Raw genomic sequence first — 17,163 nt, forward strand, 5'->3', positions numbered from 1 at the left:
GGAAGGTTTCACTGGGCCTTTTGAGTTCTCCTGCACACAGGGACAGAAAACCTTTTCCTTTTCTGTTTGTGCAAGCCAACTGCCACGTGCTGCCATCAGCAGCCCTGATTCTGAGCACTGGCATTGTGAGAGATGATGAATGCCTGGTGTGTGCACAGTGCAAAATCCCTTCTCCCCTTGGAGTAAAGCCCAGAATAATCCCAACCTCTGCTTTCTTTCAAAACAGGTTAAACTAATATTTTTATTTCTGGGGGAGGGGATCATGATCTCTCCTTGTGAAGAGCCACCAGTGCACATTGGCAGTTACATCCCACTGCAGCTGACAGCAGCATGATGTGAGCGAGAGCTTGTGTCAGAGCAGTAGGAAATTGTGGAGAGTGGGACCTGCCCAGCATTGAGAGCTTCCAGCGCTGTGTTGAGCTGCCTTTGGAGGGTTTCCTTGGGCTCCTTGTGTTGTTCACTCATCACTGATGCTCTAAACAAAGGCTGACAGGACTATGGTTGAAAACAAGAAATGTGAAGTTTGAAGAGAAATGTTTTGCTGTTTCTGTTGTAGGAGGGAGAAATCGAGCCGGATGGTTTGGCCAAAATCAAGATGACTTTCAAACCCCTGGAAGCAGTGGAGTATCAAAGTGTGGCTTGTTGCAGCATCTCAGGTACAGCTCCTGTGCCCTGCTTCTCTCCCCCTCAGTGCAGCCATGGTGCAAGCCTGAGCCCACTGGGCTGCCCTGGCAGTGCTGGGAAGAGTCCCTGGCCAGCAGGGCAGTGCTGGCACATCCCCAGTGGCCCTGCAGCTCCCAGGGAGTGTCCCGTGCAAGGCCAGGGCTCAGAGTGCTGTGTCTGGGTTCCTGATCCCAGCATAGCCCAGGCAGTGCAGGGAGAGGTTTTCATGCCATGCCTTTGCCAGCATTTCCTCAAAGGCCAGAGAGCTGCAGAGCAGAGCAGCTTTAGTGAACAAGCACTAAGCCCCTGCAGGCCCCTGGCCTCCAGGATGGCTCCACTGGACATGGATCCATCATCAGGTGGCAGGAGCTGGGTTAGAAATGTGCTCCCTGAGCCTGGATCAGCTCCCACTGGCCAGACAGCACCAGAGCAGAGGGGGCTGAGCCCCACTGAGCCCAGGCTGTTGGTAGAAGGAGCAGCCTTGGCCAGCAGCTGCTTCTCTCCCTGTGTGGGAGCTGTCACCTTGCAGCTCTCAGTCTGTGGAAACAGAGCCCAGTGCTGAGGGTCAGAAGGTGAGGACTTGGGCAACAAAGTCCTGTGCTGCTGGGCCAGGTAGTTTGGTAATTGCCAAGCTCTGGATGAGCTTTGTGCCTTCACTGAATGGATTTCCAAGCTCCTCTAGGTGCATGGGAAGGAAAGCACAGAGTCCTAGGATGTTAAGGATGGAATGGACCTTAAAGATCATCTAGTGCCAAGGCCCCTGCCAGGGGCAGGGACACCTCCCCCTAGAGCAGGTAGCTGCAAGCCCCATCCAGCCTGGCTTTGAACACTTGCAGGGCTGGAACCTGCACAACTTCCCTGGGGAACCTGCTCCAGTGTCTCACCACCCTCACAGGAAAAAATATCATCCCAAATATCTAACCTAAATTTCCTTTCCTTCAATTTCTACCCTTTACTGCTTGGTCTGTCACTCCAGGATCCCAGAGATGTTTGAAACTCAGCAAACTGGTGGCTCCAATTGGAAACCAGCCCGAGGAATGGGTTAGGAATTAGAAGTCAGCCCCAAGGGATATCTGCTGAGGGAAGAGAAGGGTCAATATCTTGTCCTGCAGCATCAGCAGCTGGTGGCATCCAGCTCAGAGTCAGGGACTAGCACTGAGGCAGCCTGGAAAAGACAGTGTGACAGAGGGAATGCTTGTACTGAAATGGACATCTCTCCCCAGGCCGTGAGAGCAGGCTGCCCCTGCAGCTCAGAGGGGAAGGCCAAGGACCCTTGGTGGAGCTCAGCTCTGACACTCTGGAGCTTGGGGACATTTTTGTCAACACCCCCCATGTCTGTGAGGTGAGCAGCAGGGCTGGGGATGGATGCTGATGGCTCCTGAGGCAGCAGCAAGCCTGGTGGAGCTGTGGAATTCCTGCCAGCCTGGGCAGTTGTGAGCAGGGAATATTTGATGTGCTGGTCCAATCTGGGGGTCAGAAAGGTGTGTCTGTTGTTCATGAAGCCCCAGCCCCTGCTTTTGGGCAGCCTTCCTTAGGGATCAGCTGGGAGGCTTCCTGCAAAACAAGCCCTTGGCAGGTGAAACCAGCACTGGGTGCAAAAGCTGCATGTTCAGAGGCTTTTGTGGCAGTGCCAGACACAAGGCACCTTTGGACTGGGCTCTGCAGAAGCAGCTGGAACCAACTGGCTGCCTTTGAGCTTCAGTCCACTGCCAACAGCTTCCAGTCAGGGCCTTCTGCTCATTCCTGGAAGTCCCAGGAAAGCCTTGGGAGTTCTGTCCCTTGCTGACCAGTGCCACGCTTCAGCCTTGCTGCATCTCTGGCTCTGGAAAGAGAAAAGTGTTCCTGGGAATAAAGTAAAGGAATTTTCTTCCTATTTGCCTCCCCCACAATTGAGCTAACTTGCAAAAAAACCACAAGAGAGCAACTGAAAGAGGTAGAAAATGAGGCACTACATCAGGGCAAACACTTTCAAAAGCTTGGCTGGGGAAGAGAAAGACACCCTGAGTTTTCTTACCAAAAGATGGTGCTGTCTGTACATTTTTATGCTGATGCCTCATTAGCAATGTCTTGTTTTCATGGTGTGGGAAAAGGTGACTGAGGTGATGGTGCTGTTGGAGCTGTGCAGGCTGGGGCAGCAGCAGCTCAGTGCTGATTCACCAGGCAGCTGCAATCACCCCACGTTGCTCTCAGGGCCAGGTCTCCATGAGCTGGGTGATGCTGCCCAGAGGTGCACTGCTCTGTGTCCATGGGATAACCCCAGGGTGACTGCAGCTCTGTGCAGCTGCCACTGCTTTGCATGAAAACCCAAAGGCAGAACTTGTCCTCTTGTATCTTTTGACTTGTGCCATTCAGCAGCACAAAGCATCTTCTGCCTTTTCTGGCTGTTCATTGCATCCTTAGACAATAGCTCCCAAGAAGGGAATATTCCACACGGATTTCCACTTTGCTTTCTTGCTGCTGCAGGTGAACCTGATCAACCAAGGAGCTCTTGATGCTCCCTTCAGATACATCCCTGCAGCCACAAAGGTGGGCTTGGGCTTCAAGTTGGCACCCCAGGAGGGCATCATTGCAGCAGGTGGGAGCCAGACTCTCCAGATCTCCTTCAGTGCCACCGTGTTGGGGAGGTTTGAGGAAGAATTGCGGTTCAGTGTGGCTGGATCTCCTACGCCTGCCATCCTGACCATCAGGTAAGGACCCTGGGAGCTTGGTGGGCACATCTGCAGCTGTCTCTGGGACATGCCCCAGCTACCCCCTGTTGGGGTGCAGCAGAGAGAAAAGGTGTTTGCTGAGGTCTTCATCTCTGCTCTGATGCTGGCATTGCCTTAGTGGGAGGATGCCTCCTGCCCTGTGTGGTACCTGGAGCTGGAATGACTCCTCCCTGCAGGGATCTCCCTCTGCCCTGGGCCATGGCAGGCAGTGGGATGGATCAGCTTTGGGCAGCAGCTGCTCTGGGATGTCCCAGCTGAACAGCCAGCAAGGCCCCCAGGGCTTTGGAGATGGGCCAGCCTGGGGCATTCTGCAGCAGCAGCAGTGCTTTTAAAAACTTCTGTCAATAATCCATGCCAGATGGGCAGCAGCAGCCTCACCTCCCCTCTCATAGCCATGCTGTGGGGCACAAGCTGTGCTCCCTGCTGCTGTGCCCTGAGGGCTCTGGTGCCTCCTGTGCACAGCCAGGCAAGGGCTGATGTGGGAGTCAGGGAACTGTGCAGCAGGAACTGTGCCAAGGACTTGGGCACCATCCCCTGGGCTGGTGCCATGGCAAGAGATCATCCTGGCCCAGCACAAGGGACAAGGGGTGATGATAGGGGAGGCAGAGCTCAGTGCTCAGCACCACAGCAGCACGAGGTCCTGTCCCTGCCAGCCTGAGCCATGGGCTGCTAGGATAATGCAGTGGGAGCAGGAGAGCTGATGCTGGCTGCTCTGCAGCTTTGGAGCTAGGCTGCTGCTCTTGGGAGGCACTGGGGCAAGGCAGTGAAGAAATGAAAGCAATCTGCACTGGATTATGGCAATAAGATAAGGGAGATGGATGAAAAAGAGCAAGGAAGTTATTACTTAGCAAGAGCAAAGTGGTGAGTAGGTCTGCCCCCAGTGGAGAAAGAATGGTGATGGCTTTGATTTTGGAGGAAAAGTGTTGCTTTTTTATTTTGGAGATCAAGAGGGAACCTTCCACCATCCAATAATTGATTCTCCTCTGTCCCTCCCCCAAAGTGGCCATGGGATGTTTGGGCATCAGCAGCTTTCTCCTTGAGCAAGGGCAGGTGTCTCTTGTTGAGATGTGTGGAGCAGAGCCAGGGGCAGTGCTGGGAATCCAACAGAAGGCACAGGTCACTGGGCCTGGATTTTTAACCACAAGGCAGAGTGGGCATGGATTGGCATCAGCCATGAAATCAACTGGTGAGTGTTGTGCAGCTTCAAGTGCTGCTTTCAGTGGGTGTTGGTGACTTTTGCAGTGTGTCTGCTGAGTTCAAGGACAGGTGAGGTGCTGTGCTAGATTCAGGACCCCCTTGTTTGGTTGTTGAAGCTGTTGCTCTTGGCTGTGCCAGCTGCTGCACTGCTGACAAGCTGGTCCTTTCCTCTAGGATTCATCTGTGCCCTGTGTAGAAGTGTTGCTGCTCTTTTCAGAGGATGTTTGGGGCTGCCCTGGGTTCATGGCTCACAACTGTGTCTGTAATGATGGTGTGGGTCAAACTCTGCTGAGAAAGCTCCTCCATGGGAACAGCAGTTCCAGCTAAGAAGTAGCAAAGCAGGGAACCTGTGGCTGGCAGGGCTGGTTACAGAAGTTTGTGGGGACACCTTGATGTCCATCCCATTGCAGATGGGGAAACTGAGGCCCGGAGCCGTGTCTGGCTGTGTGTTCAGGGTCCTTCATGGGACCAGCAGCATCCCGGGGGCTTTTCCTGCCTGCCCTGTGCCCAGAGCCCATCAGTGGCTGCTGGCTGCTGGCCACTTGGCTTTAGCTGCCTCCTGTGCCCAGGGGCACTGTGCTGAGCACATGGTGTGTGCTGGTTTGAAAGGCACGGTGCCCTGACCCCAGGTTTGTGCCCCCGAGCCACGCCAGCCGGAGCTTTGCAATTCCTTGAACCAAGGCATTTCCTGCTCTGTCCTCGCCATGCAGGGGCAGCGTCACTGGACCCAGTTTGCACTTCGACCTCCCTGAGCTCGACTTCGGGGACATCTCCTTTGGTGAGTGCTGCCTGGGCTGGGACACAGCGGGAGGGATCTGTGCCTTCCAAGGGAAAAGCATCCCTCCCTCCTGCTCTGCCCCAGCAGCCTCTTCAGGGTGGGAACTGCAGGGCTGCTGGTGCCACAGGGAGCATTTGGCCATTGTCAGATCAAACAGAAGCAAGGCAGAGAAAGTCAGGATTTTCTGGTGTCTCTGTCCTGCTTGAAAAGACAGATGTCTGCCAAGAAAGGTGGGGATCTTCCTGGAATGGAAAGATGAGCCCCTCCCTCCAAATTATTACACCTTTGAAATTACAGGGCTCAAACGATGGGGAAAGGAATAACAGTTCTTTCCTAGACTATATCAGGAGAGCCCAGAGAACAAGAGCAGACGTTTGCCAGCTGCCAAGTCCCATTTTTTCCCTTTGGTGCAGTGAGGATCCCAGCAGGAGGAGCTGTGGGCTCTGGCAGGGCAGTGATCCCCTGCCAGCCGGCAGCGGCAGGGAAGGAGGGAAGGAGGGAAATGCTCCTTTTGCAGAGGGACAGAGGGCAGGGGGATGTGGGCAGTGGCTCAGAGCAGCAGGCAGCAGCGGGGAAGGCAGGCAGGGTGGGTGCCAGGCTGAGCTGCAGCCAGGGCAGCCCCAGGCCAAGCACACAACCTCCCGCAGCAGCACGCGGCCGAGCTCCCATCCCCGAGCGGGAGGAAGGGAAGCTCCGCTCCCTGCCCAGCCTCAGCTCCCACTGCACAGCGCCCACGGCATCACGCCACAGCTGCCAAAAACCCCCAAGGGAAAAGCCCACCCCCAGGGCCAAAACCCCCAAACCCCCTATCCCCCTTCCCAGACCAAGGGGAGCATTCACTACCAAGCCAAAACCCAGAACAAGGAAATTTTTAAGGAAACTACTTGCCTTTCCTGAGCTGCTTCTTCCCCACCCTGCATCACCATGGAGGCACTTGTCAAGTTGCCTTTTTGAAGAAATGAAACAAGAAAGGCAACCAATGGAACTATGGTTCTGAACCAGGAGATTGATCCTGCTGGATCTGCTTTCATTCCTAAGGTCTCTTCAGCTGAAGGCAGCTGTTGTATCTTTGCTTCTTTGGAACTGTTGACTGTTGTCTGCATGCCGTGAGCTCAGTCTCATTGGAGGTTTTGCCATCTGCGTTTGTCCTTGTTGTGCCTCTCTTGCCTCCCTGCTGGAGTCACTGCTGGAGCTGGCAGTGCTCACTGGGATGGGCACAGAGAAGCTCTGGGCTGCAGCTGCAGTTGTTTTTTCTCCCCATCTGTGTTCCAGTGCCTCTTGGTGAGCAAGCCTGGGGAGAAGTCTCCTCCCCACAGAGCTGCCAGCCCAGCCAGATGTCCACTGCAGAGCAGCTTGTGGCTGCTCTCCGGGCTCTGCAGGACATCCCCACCATGAGTGGCTGCATCTCTGGCTTTCCAGCATGGAAAGCAAATCCCAGAGCTCCAGTGGGGTAAAGCCTTGCAGGCTGCAACCCCAGTGAGCAGCATGGGTGTGATGTCCCCGTTTGTTGGGTGAGGTGGAACCTGGTTCCTCATTGCCAATCTCCAAGCAAGGCTTGGGTGTGCCCCCAGTTGAGTGGGCTCTGAGCTGTCTCGTGCTCAGTCTGTTTGGCCCAAACCAAGAGATGCCTTAAGGATCCTGCAGAGAGAAGGTGCACTGGGGTGCTTTGCCTCACGTTCTAGTTCCTGATTCCATCCTCACTTTTGCTGTAGCTTCTTCTTAATGCTGACTCACTGTTTATCTATCTTGAAAAGGGTGGGAGTGTTGGCAGGCTGAACAGGGAATTTGACAGCTTGAATTCTCAGAGGAAATGCTCGGTCTGGGTGCACACTCATCACTGGGAGATCACTGGTGCTGGTTTGGGGCAGGTGAGGCAGCTCCTCCCCATCCCCGAGAGAGAAGCTTGCAGTGTTCAGCAGGGCTAGGAGTGGGCATTTTCAAGGCTGCAGTCTGCAATGTGTGTCAAAGGGAACTGAGTGACGATTCATTCCTCATGCAGCTTCTGGGTGAGCTGTAGTTCAGATAATCCAGAGCTGAACTCCAATGCCACTTTCATCGTGCCAGGCCATTCCCAGCAGGAGTCATGCCACAATGGGAGCCTCAATGGATGTTGGTGTCCTTTCCTAGGCTTTCCCTACACCCAGCGCTGCCGGCTCACTAACAGCTCCCCGGTGCCCGTGACGTTCCAGCTCCGCATGTCGTTCGATGGCACGCAGCCGGCCGTGGACAGCGTCGATCAGATCCGCTGCCACAGTGACCCAGCCTGGAGGAAGGGCATTCACTTGTATGTGGAGCCCCGGGAGTTTACAATCACTCCCAGCCAAGGGACCATCCTGCCCCAGGGACACCAGGACATCCAGGTACGGGCAGAGTCCAGCCAGAGACGCTTCAGCACCAGGGCTGCAGCTGCACTGCAGTGTGGGAGGGCTTTAGCTCTGCTGCAGCTTTGAGCATGGTGTGAGTGAGAGATCTGCACTGCTCTGAGGCCTCTGCCAGCTGCCTTACTCGGGATGTTCCTCAAGGAGCACTGTTTTCTTTCCAAAATCATATGCTGAGGTCACATACCATATGGTCAAGGCCAGAAGTCACTCTTGTGTTCTTGAGAGCCATTTATTTGATTGCAAGTGGGCAGAGCAAAGATGAGGGCAAAAGGTGGCTGTTAGAGGGATGTCATTGTAGAAAGCAGTTAGCTTTTCTTCTTGGTCTGATTTCCCCTCTCCTGGGGAGCAGAAGGATTTTTGTTCACTGCAGGAATCTCCAGTGGGGACAAAAATCTCTGCAGCCATGAACTGCCCAGCACCTGCTGGGCCACACTTTGCCCTCAGCTTCCTGGTGTAAAGCTGAACTCATTGTGTTCAAGTCAGATTTCTTCTGCATTGATGTCATTGTAGTCAGATGAGAAATTGGCCCCTTAATTTGAATACAGTGGTGCGTAGAGCTTTAGTCTAATGTTTTAATGTAGCTGAGCTATGCCCTGATAGCAAGGTGTGTTTAACAAATCTGCTATTGCCAGAAGGCTTTTGTTCCTTTGAGACTGTGCTCTACACATGGAGCAGCAGCAGAATTAAGACAAAATCTTCCCTCAAGGACTGGAGGATATCACACGTGGATAATGAGCTTTTGTAAGGAAGAATTTCCTGTTCTTCTCTTCCACCAGGTGACCCTGTGTTCCAACTCGGTGATGGAGTTCTACAGGAAGATGCTGGTGGATCTGGAGGGTTTTGGCAAGGGAGTGGCTTCACTGGTCATCACAGGCAGGTACCAGCCCTTGCCTGGCCTCCCCCAGCCCCTGCCTTGCCCAGGCTTTGCTGGCTGCAGCTGCCAAGGAGAAGTGCTGGTTCACGAGCTCATGTTGTGCCAGCTGGGCATGAGAAGAGCAGAGCTTGGACAGCAGCCTGTGGTGAAAAGCAGCCCTGCTCCCAGCCCAGCAGGGTCCTGGACCCTTTTCTGAAGGCACCAGGAATGAGATCATTTCTTGGCCTGGCTTTTGGTGCTTGAGGTGGAACAAATTTCCCCAGGGCCTCCTCTCCTTCTTGCTGCAAGAGGTGGAGTTGTGCTGGGTGCGAGCACCGTGCATTGGTTTGGGACACAGCAAGCAGCCTGCTGAGAGCCAGGCTCTGGTTCTGTTCATGAGGGCACGTGGCAGGGGGGAAGTGGCTGCCAGCAAGAGTGCTGAGGGCAAGGTCTCAGGAGGGGAAAGCAGCCCTTGGTGTGGCAGCTCAGCTCTAGATTTTCTCCTTCCCTCTGCTTCCCACTCTGAGCTTGAATGTTCTCAGAGCTAAGAGCAAAAGTGGTTGTTGCTGCAGCAGAATTCCATCCTGCTGTACTGCTGTGGGCGTCAGTGGAATGCCAGGAGGGATGCAGTTCCCTGGGGCTGTTCCCTCTCCCAGGCAGAGCCATCCAGGCAGTGCCTGGGCTGGCATTTTGTCAAGCAGGTGGGGCTGGGGACAGTCAGTGCCTGGAGCTGTGGAGGGAAGGAGCCAGGGAGCTGTAGGGCCTGGGAGGGGCTGATCAGCCACTCTGGAGGGCAGCTGGTGTCTCGTGCCCTCCAAGGCTGGGGCAAGCAGCTGAGTTCCCAGGCAGGGCAACAGCACCATGGCAGAGAAGGGAGTCATTTTTCCTGGGCACTGGAGTTGTGTGTTCCTTGAGCCTTAGTGAGCTCTGTTCCTTGTTGGGAAGGCTCCCCTAGAGCTCATGGATCACTGGGAGTGTTACAGGAGTCCTTGCAAGCCTTCCTGGGGAAAGGAGGGGCTGAGGCAGCTGTGGGACAAAGTGCTCTGCCTGGGGCACTTGGCAGCCTCTGGGTGCTGCCTCTCAGGGTTTGCCCCTCCTTGACAAGACCTGTTGGAGTGGGAAGATGTAGAAGGCAATTTATCACTGCAGGGCTGTTCAATGTCCATTTGACAGTGACCAATGTGTTATGCTCCATTTCACAATCTTTGGGGGTAAATGTTCTCCATTCTCTCAGTATCTCTGATTCCCCTGGGCTCATCTCTTTGTCCAGATGTCTCGTTCCAAAGCTGCAAGTGTCCCCCCATGTGCTGCAATATGATGAGTGCCTCCTGAAGGTGCCCTATGAGAAGAAGTTCATCATTAGGAATCCCAGCCACCTGCCTGGCTGCTACGGGCTTATTGAACAGGTTTGGCCTCCCATCCACCTCCCCCTCTCAAATATTATTGAGGAGCTTATTGGGGGAAAAAAGGATTTGGACATGACCTTGCTGGTTTCTATTCAGTCTTAAAGATCTGCTGAGAACAGGATCCTACCTGAATGTAAACTTGAGGATGCAGTTTAACCTGCTGAGGGAACAGTTGATGTTCTAGTCTTCAGGGTGTTTTCTTGTGGGAGATCTTAGAGGGTTGTGAAAGCTGCTGCATCCACAGACACCAGTGCCTGTGCTAGCAGCCTCCTTGCAGGATCCCCTGGGAATGCTAAGCCTACAATTCTTGCATCTTGTTTGTGCCTTTTACCTTTGTCCTGGGCATTTTTAAACACGTGTGTCAGTTGCTGTTGCGGTGGATGTTAGGGAGTGTAAAGTTTCTTCAGAGGTGCCTCTGAAGTTGCATTTCATTGTGTCTCTTGCAGAAACGCAAGGAGGACTCTGCTGTGCTCTACTCCAGCCCCAAGCCCTGTGGGATTGTCCAGCCTCACAGCACTGCAGAGATCCCAGTGCTGGTGGAAGTGCAGGCGCTGGGCACGCATCGCACCAATGTTCTCATCGGCGTGTTCGGGGATGAGAGAAACCCACTGGTGAGTGCAGGGGAGATGTGTGCCTCTGTGCAGCTGCTCCTGGCAGGCTGCAAAGGGCACAGGGATTCTGCCGGGGAAAACAGGCACAGGCTGCTGTGGAGAAGGCCAGGAGGGATGGGTGGCACAAAGAGCTCGTGCCTCACGGGTGGTAATCTCAGTGTCTGGCACAGAATGTCGTTGGTCTGAGCTGGAATCCAGGGCCACTTTAGTGCATTACTCTTGAAAATGCTGTTAACTTTGGAAACATCTGTTTGGAAATGGTATCTCTCTGAGCACAAAAGGGGATGTCAGAAGACTTCTGGGAACCTTGAGCTTTCTGTCAAGGAAAGGAAAGCTGGCATTTGAAGAGTGGTTGCAAGGATTGAAACTTACATTAAAACATAAGGAAATGACAATGCCAAATTCCCTGGATGGCACCAAACATCTGAACCTGGGCCATTGTGGCATTGCATGTAAATCAGTGAAGAGGAAGGACAGGCAAGGCAGGCTGTGCCAGGGAGCCTGAGGTTGGACAGAACAGTTGCTTTCAACTCTCAGACTGCTTACCTTAAAGAGGAGGGCTTCTCCCCACCAGAGGAACCAGTTGTTTAACTGTCAGCCTGGTCTGAACTAGAGATTTCTTGCAAAGCTTTTACCTTTGGGGCAATCCTTTGTGGTTTGAAAGGTTCTCTTACCTTGATCCTTTTAAATTTGGAAGTGAACATGTAATTTGCTTTTTCTTTTTTCTCCAAAAGCCCAGCATTTCAGCTGGAGAGTGGTAGCTGTCCCTAAAGAAATAACTAGAGCAGGGTTGAGCTGTTGAAGGATTTTTAGGTTTCCCTGTTGTGGTTTGCTTTGGGTTTTTTTAAAAATGTTTCTTGCCTGCTTCCTGGGACAGAGAAAACAGTTATGGAGCTCTGGACGGCTGGCAGAAACCTCGCCAAGCCCAAGGCTGATGGAGTCTGGCAGGATCCCAGCACTACAGCCCATGTATGTATGTCTGGATGCATGGGGAATGCCACCAGAGTCCCCTGGGAGTGTTGGAAAATGTCAGCCAAGCCCCCAGCAGTGTCAGGGAAACATTCCTGATAAATACCTGGTGGAGCTGCAGAGTTTCTGCTGTTGGGCCCTGGGGGGGCTGTGCTGGCTGTCACTGCCTGGGTCTGCCCCTGGATGTCTCAAATCTGCCCTTTTTGCTTGCCTTCTCTGTCTTTTCCTCTCCCACTGTGCTTTCTGCATGCCCACAGGGTGTTCATCCCTGTCCTCTGCAGTTCCTCAGTGCAAGCAGTTGCAGCTGCTGCAGCAGCTCAGTGTCATCCCTGGGCTGCCTTTAGAGCAGACCTGCTCCAGCCTGGATTGGGAAGGGCTGGATCAAAGCATTTCTCAGTTCAAGGTGCCAGCAGCCAGCCAGGGGCTGCATCCTGAGCAGGAGCTGCTGGTGCAGGTGTCCCTCCCTCCCACTGCAGGTCCCTGTTCACAGTTATCTTCTTTTCCAGAGATGAGCTTCACCCACCTCAATTCACTCCCCATCCACCAAAGGAGATGAGAACATGTTTGCATTGCCCAGCGTCTCGATGGAGGCACTTCAGGGCTGGAAAGCAGGAGGCAGCCACAGCCCTGACTGAAGAGCAGGATTTGACCCAGTCTTCAGGAGCAGAGGTAGATTTTCTTGTACACCTACTGCTTGTGCTGCCTCCCCAGCCTGCCACCAGCAAGTCATGCTCCTGCTGAGCTCCCTTTTTGCTGCCCTGCTGTCCTGTGCCCTGACAGTGGCTGGGCAGCAGGGCCAGTGGCTGGACATGGGGGAGTGGGAGGGAGAAATAGGAGAGTTTTTCTTGGAGAAGCTCACTCAGATCCTACAGGCCTGTGTTGAGTGTGGCATTTTTTGCCTTGTTGCCTTCCCAATGCAAGATGAGGCTTTCATCTGCATCATCATGGGAAGAGCTGCAGCTTCCTTGGCAGAGCAAGCTGGGATGAGCCCTGATCTCCATGTGCCCTCTTCCCAGCCCAGCCAGACTCCCTGTTTGCAGCTCTCTGCTGTCACCCGAGAGCTGCTCTTGCACTGCTGGCCCTGAAGCTGTCTTACAAACTGAGACTTGGCAAAGTGGCTGTCTCTTCCTGCAGGCGTAGGGAATGGCTTGTTTTTCAGGTGCCACCACAAGCTCCTGCAAGCCCTCACCTCCCAGCAGGCCTGGAGGGATTCAGGTGCTGCGTGGACGCACCGCACCCTGCCCTGGGAGCGGAGAAGGGAAGAGGGAATCTGTCTCCCTTGCACACTGTCAGTGTGGCAAGCAGGGCTGGAGCTGCCAGTGCCACTGGTGGCCCTGAGCATTGGCCACAGAGGGGCCTCCCATCCCTGCAGGCCCAGCACAAAGTGCTGCTGGAGCAGCTGGGTGTTGGAGAGGCCGTGCAGGACACGTTGTGGGGCTGCCCAAGGACGCTGTGCAGCACCTATGGAGGGCACTGCTCCCCCTGCAACTCCTCAGGTGGTCCAGAGGAAGGTTTTGCAGGAGCTTTTGCTGTAGCACCTTGAGGGAGCAGCATTTAAATCAGAGAGAGAGGGGCAGAGCCTCAGGAGTCAGATGAGCTGGGCTGGGAGTCCTTTGCTCAGCTCCAAGAGCTCTCACTCTGAGTCTCCTCCTTTTCTAAAAGCAGTAAGTTTTGAAACTTTTTCAAGGCAAGTTGTGCATCAGAGAGAATTTCTAGTGCCAGGAGACATCCCAGTTCACTTTCATGTAATGTACTAATGAATGTATTGACCCGTGAGGAGGGGAGATTTTCCCCATGGTCCCTGCACTGGTCAGTGGCATGGATGCAGGATGAGATCAGGGTGATTCTGGCAGTGTTTGGGGAATAGGCCCCTCTGGCTGCAGCTGCACTTTGCTCCAAGCTGCTCTTCTGCATCCATTTCCATGCTCAACACCTCCATCTCTCCTGTCTTCCATGCAGGCTTCCAGTATCCTGCCAGTGTCAGGTGTGCTGCAGCCAGGAGAGAGCCAGCAGGTCTCCTTGCCCTTCTCTGGCCACCTCAACAGCATCTCCAGTGCCACGGCGCTGTGCCACGTGGAGGGAGGCCCCAGCTCCGAGGTGCTGGTGCCCGGGGAGGCCTCACGTGTCAGCTGCTCCCCGAGCCCCCAGGAGATCAACTGTGGCTCTGGGGCACCTCTCAGGGAGAGGTGAGTAAGCCTTCCATGGGTTCCTGCTCTCCATGGCTTACTGTCCCTGCAGGGCTTCCCTGCTCCAAGGACTCTGTGCTCAGAGGTGCTGCATAGCAAAGGCCAGAAGCAGCACAGGGATGGCCACTCTTGGCTCCCTGGCTCCCAAGAGAGGAAGCACCTTCTTCTGTTGGGACAGAGCATTTTCTTCTCTAGTTTAGTGGTGAGCCCTCCTGGCTCAGATGCTGCCTGCAGGGAGCTGGGCTCTGGCCCTGCCTTGGCACTGCCTCTAGAGGTGTCTTTAGCTCCATGGTGTTGAGTCACATCTTCTTCAGCATCTCCCTTCTTCACCAAAACAGTGGGATTGTGGTGTGGGCAGGCGTGGGGCACAGACCAAACCTTGGTTTGGGTGCTGGTGCTGCCACAGATGAAGTCCTTGCAGTGCTGATCTGCCAGGGTTCTCCTGATGGTGGGGCAGCAGCCATAAAAGCTCCTGTCCTTGGGGCTCCCCTTCAGCTGCAGCAGTGGGCAAGCACAGGAGAAGCTCTGCTCCAGCAGGGCAGCCCAGCTCAGGACACACAGGCAAAGTGTGAGCTGGGAGTGGAGGCTGCTTAAAGCAAGCCTGTGCATCAGGACTTCCTTCAGGCCAGGCTGAAGTTGGTTTCATGGGGAGGAGAGGGACAAGGCTGCTTCAGATGGTTTCCATGGCAGACAGCAGCAGCTGGCTTGGTCACAGCTGGCTTCCAGCAGGAAATCTGGCTGACAAGAGCCTGTCTTGCAGGAGAGCAATTCCTGCAGCCTTTGCTTTCTGACTGATGGGATTATTCTCATTTAGGATCAGGCTATGAGTTGTTAAAACCGAGGCTCACGGACAGTGACTCTCTAACTCATTGAAGTTAGAAAGTGGTATGTTTATTAACCCCGGTGGGCGGCACCAGAGTCGTCCCTACAAGGCGTGACTGCGCTGTACAAGGTTCTTTGCCCTCTCTTTATTTCCAAGGATCTTACACACAATACATGTGCACAGCCCCAGCACCTCCCCTCCCTGCTCTGTATTAAAATGAGGTCATTAGTCCTTCACACCTGCGCAATTCTTCTCTGGAATTGGGTCGGTGGTCTCCAATTGGGCCAGTGGTCTTAAGGGATGAAGTCAGGAATGTCTTCATCAGGTCTCTGTGACCCTCTGGCACCATCCAAGGTCCCCTGCTTAGTGATTGATTGACATAAAGCCCAGGTGCTAACCATTGTTCTGCTGGTTTCAAGATGTTCTTCTAACAGTTCACTTACTCCACTTCCTTCTATCAAGAAGCTCATCATGGTAAACAATATAACAATCAGCTCTGGCTGAAGCATCTAATCATCATTAACCTATGGTCTGCCTGTCTAACTGACATCCTGATCAATGTGAATTGCTTCTAAGCCTCAGGTGAAATCCGAACTCATTGAAATCCTGCTTCAGCTCTGCCCAGGGAGAAGGGAGCTGAATGAGCTGAGTAAGAATTGCAGGAGAGATCAGCAGATGTTGGCACTCTGTGCTCTGCTTGAAACTGGGAAGTCAAGAGACAAAGGGCGTTTTCAGGCACAGCGCAGAGAGCTGGTGGATCAGCCTTTGGCAGTGGGCTGGAGGTGTCTGGCTGTGCCCGGAGAGGGAGCTTGCACAGTCAAGCCCTTCTGATGGCAAGGCTCAGGCTTGGCTGGTCCTGGAGGTGCCCTTCCACCACTGCCCTCCCTTGGGATGTTCCCAACCTCTGTGGGTTGAGGAGAATTCACAGAAATGGTCTGGTGCTTCTGCCTGGCCTCAGGGTCAAGGAATGAAGTGCAGGGCCAGCCAGAACGAGTGAGCCCAAGGTTCTGGTGGTGACTCTCAGCCATGTTTTCTGTTTTGTCTGCAGAAGGGAGCTGAAGCGGCCGGCTCCAAAGCTTGAGGAGGAGGCAAAAGCCTTGGTGGAGGAAGAGAGGCGGAAGGAGAAAGAGAAGCAGAAGAAAGCAAAGAAGGGTGTCTCTGTGGGGAAGGAACCTCCAAAAGCAGAGAAGGGGAAAACCAAACCCACAGAGAAGGAAAGCAAGGCTCCAGAGAAGAAGGTCATCAAAGAATCAGAGAGGAAGGAAACCAAAATCCCAGAGTGGATGGAAACCAAAGCCCCAGACAAGATGGAAACCAAACTCCCAGAAAAGAAAAACAAACATCCAGAAAACAAGGAAACTAAATTCCCGGAGAGGAATGAAAGCAAAGCCCCAGAGAAGAAGGAAACCAAGGCCCCAGAGAAGAAGGACACCAAAGCATTAGAGAGGAAGGAAACCAAATTCCCAGAGAAGAAGGAAACCAAAGCTGCAGAGAAGATTGAAAACAAACTCCCAGAAAAGAAATACAAACCTCCAGAGAAGAGGGAATCCAAATTCCTAGAGAAGAAGGAAACCAAAGCTGCAGAGAAGATTGAAAACAAACTCCCAGAAAAGAAATACAAACCTCCAGAAAAGAGGGAAACCAAAATCCCAGAGAGGAAGGAAAGCAAAGCACCAGAGAGAAAGGAATTGAAAATCCTAAAGAAGGAAACCAAAACTGCAGAGAAGATTGAAAACAAACTCCCAGAAAAGAAATACAAACCTCCAGAAAAGAGGGAAACCAAATTCCCAGAGAGGAAGGAAAGCAAAGCACCAGAGAGGAAGGAATTGAAAATCCTAAAGAAGGAAACCAAATCTCCAGAGAAGAGAAGCAAACCTCTAGAAAAGAAGGAAACCAAATGCCCAGAGAGGAAGGAAATCAAAATCCCAGAGAAGGAAACCAAGGCACCAAAGAAGAAGGAACCCAAAGCCCCAAAGAAGGGGGAAGCCAAAGTGCCAGAGAAGAGAGAGACCAAAGCCCCAAAGAAGAAGGAACCCAAAGCCCCAAAGAAGGGGGAAGCCAAAGCCTGAAAGAAGGGAGGAACCAAAATCCCAGAGAACCCAGCTGAGCTGGAGAAGAACTCTTCATTTTATTCACACAACTTATTTTATACAGTTTGACAAACCTAATGTGCCACTTTAGTTAGTTAATAGATTTCTTATTATTAGTTATGCCAGTTATTCTGTTGGATAATAAAATATATTTTACTTGTGCATCAAATCTCTCTGTTGTATTGTTTGTATTGTTACCTATTCTCTTCACTGATTCTCATGGGACAAATCCCTTGTTCTTGCAGGTGCATTTGTTTTTCACCCTCAGATCAGATTGTTCACCAAGTCTCATTCTCAAAATAACTTCACATGGGAACTTGTGACTGCTTAGCTGCACTTAGAAGAGATGACAGGCCAGCTGTTAATATAGCAGAACAAGGCCTGGTTTCATAAGGCCTTTCTTTTATCATTATTCTACCTGTCTATGACATCTCCCCCTTTTTGTTCATTTAAAAAAGGCTCCTATGTTCTGATGTTGAAACAGCTCACTCTTGGGAG

The 17,163-nt window shown here is 53.0% G+C and overlaps 1 protein-coding gene across 1 annotated transcript in view; it reads left to right on the forward strand.

Annotated features, from left to right (window-relative positions):
* The window catches only part of LOC135292714 (hydrocephalus-inducing protein-like), a 31,508-nt gene extending 14,682 nt beyond the window's left edge, over window positions 1-16,826 (forward strand). Inside the window, exons 8-19 of the mRNA XM_064406819.1 lie at window positions 557-656; window positions 1,887-2,005; window positions 3,127-3,350; window positions 5,279-5,346; window positions 7,474-7,706; window positions 8,504-8,600; window positions 9,502-9,986; window positions 10,433-10,597; window positions 11,475-11,566; window positions 12,073-12,235; window positions 13,526-13,752; window positions 15,624-16,826. Of these exons, the coding sequence (XP_064262889.1) occupies window positions 557-656; window positions 1,887-2,005; window positions 3,127-3,350; window positions 5,279-5,346; window positions 7,474-7,706; window positions 8,504-8,600; window positions 9,502-9,986; window positions 10,433-10,597; window positions 11,475-11,566; window positions 12,073-12,235; window positions 13,526-13,752; window positions 15,624-16,644 (2,994 nt within the window). The 3' untranslated portion in view covers window positions 16,645-16,826. The remainder of the gene's footprint in view (window positions 1-556; window positions 657-1,886; window positions 2,006-3,126; window positions 3,351-5,278; window positions 5,347-7,473; window positions 7,707-8,503; window positions 8,601-9,501; window positions 9,987-10,432; window positions 10,598-11,474; window positions 11,567-12,072; window positions 12,236-13,525; window positions 13,753-15,623) is intronic.
* Window positions 16,827-17,163: the final 337 nt, after the last annotated feature.

This window comes from Passer domesticus, unplaced genomic scaffold, assembly GCF_036417665.1.
Source record: "Passer domesticus isolate bPasDom1 unplaced genomic scaffold, bPasDom1.hap1 HAP1_SCAFFOLD_44, whole genome shotgun sequence".
Classification (NCBI taxonomy): Eukaryota; Metazoa; Chordata; class Aves; order Passeriformes; family Passeridae; genus Passer; species Passer domesticus.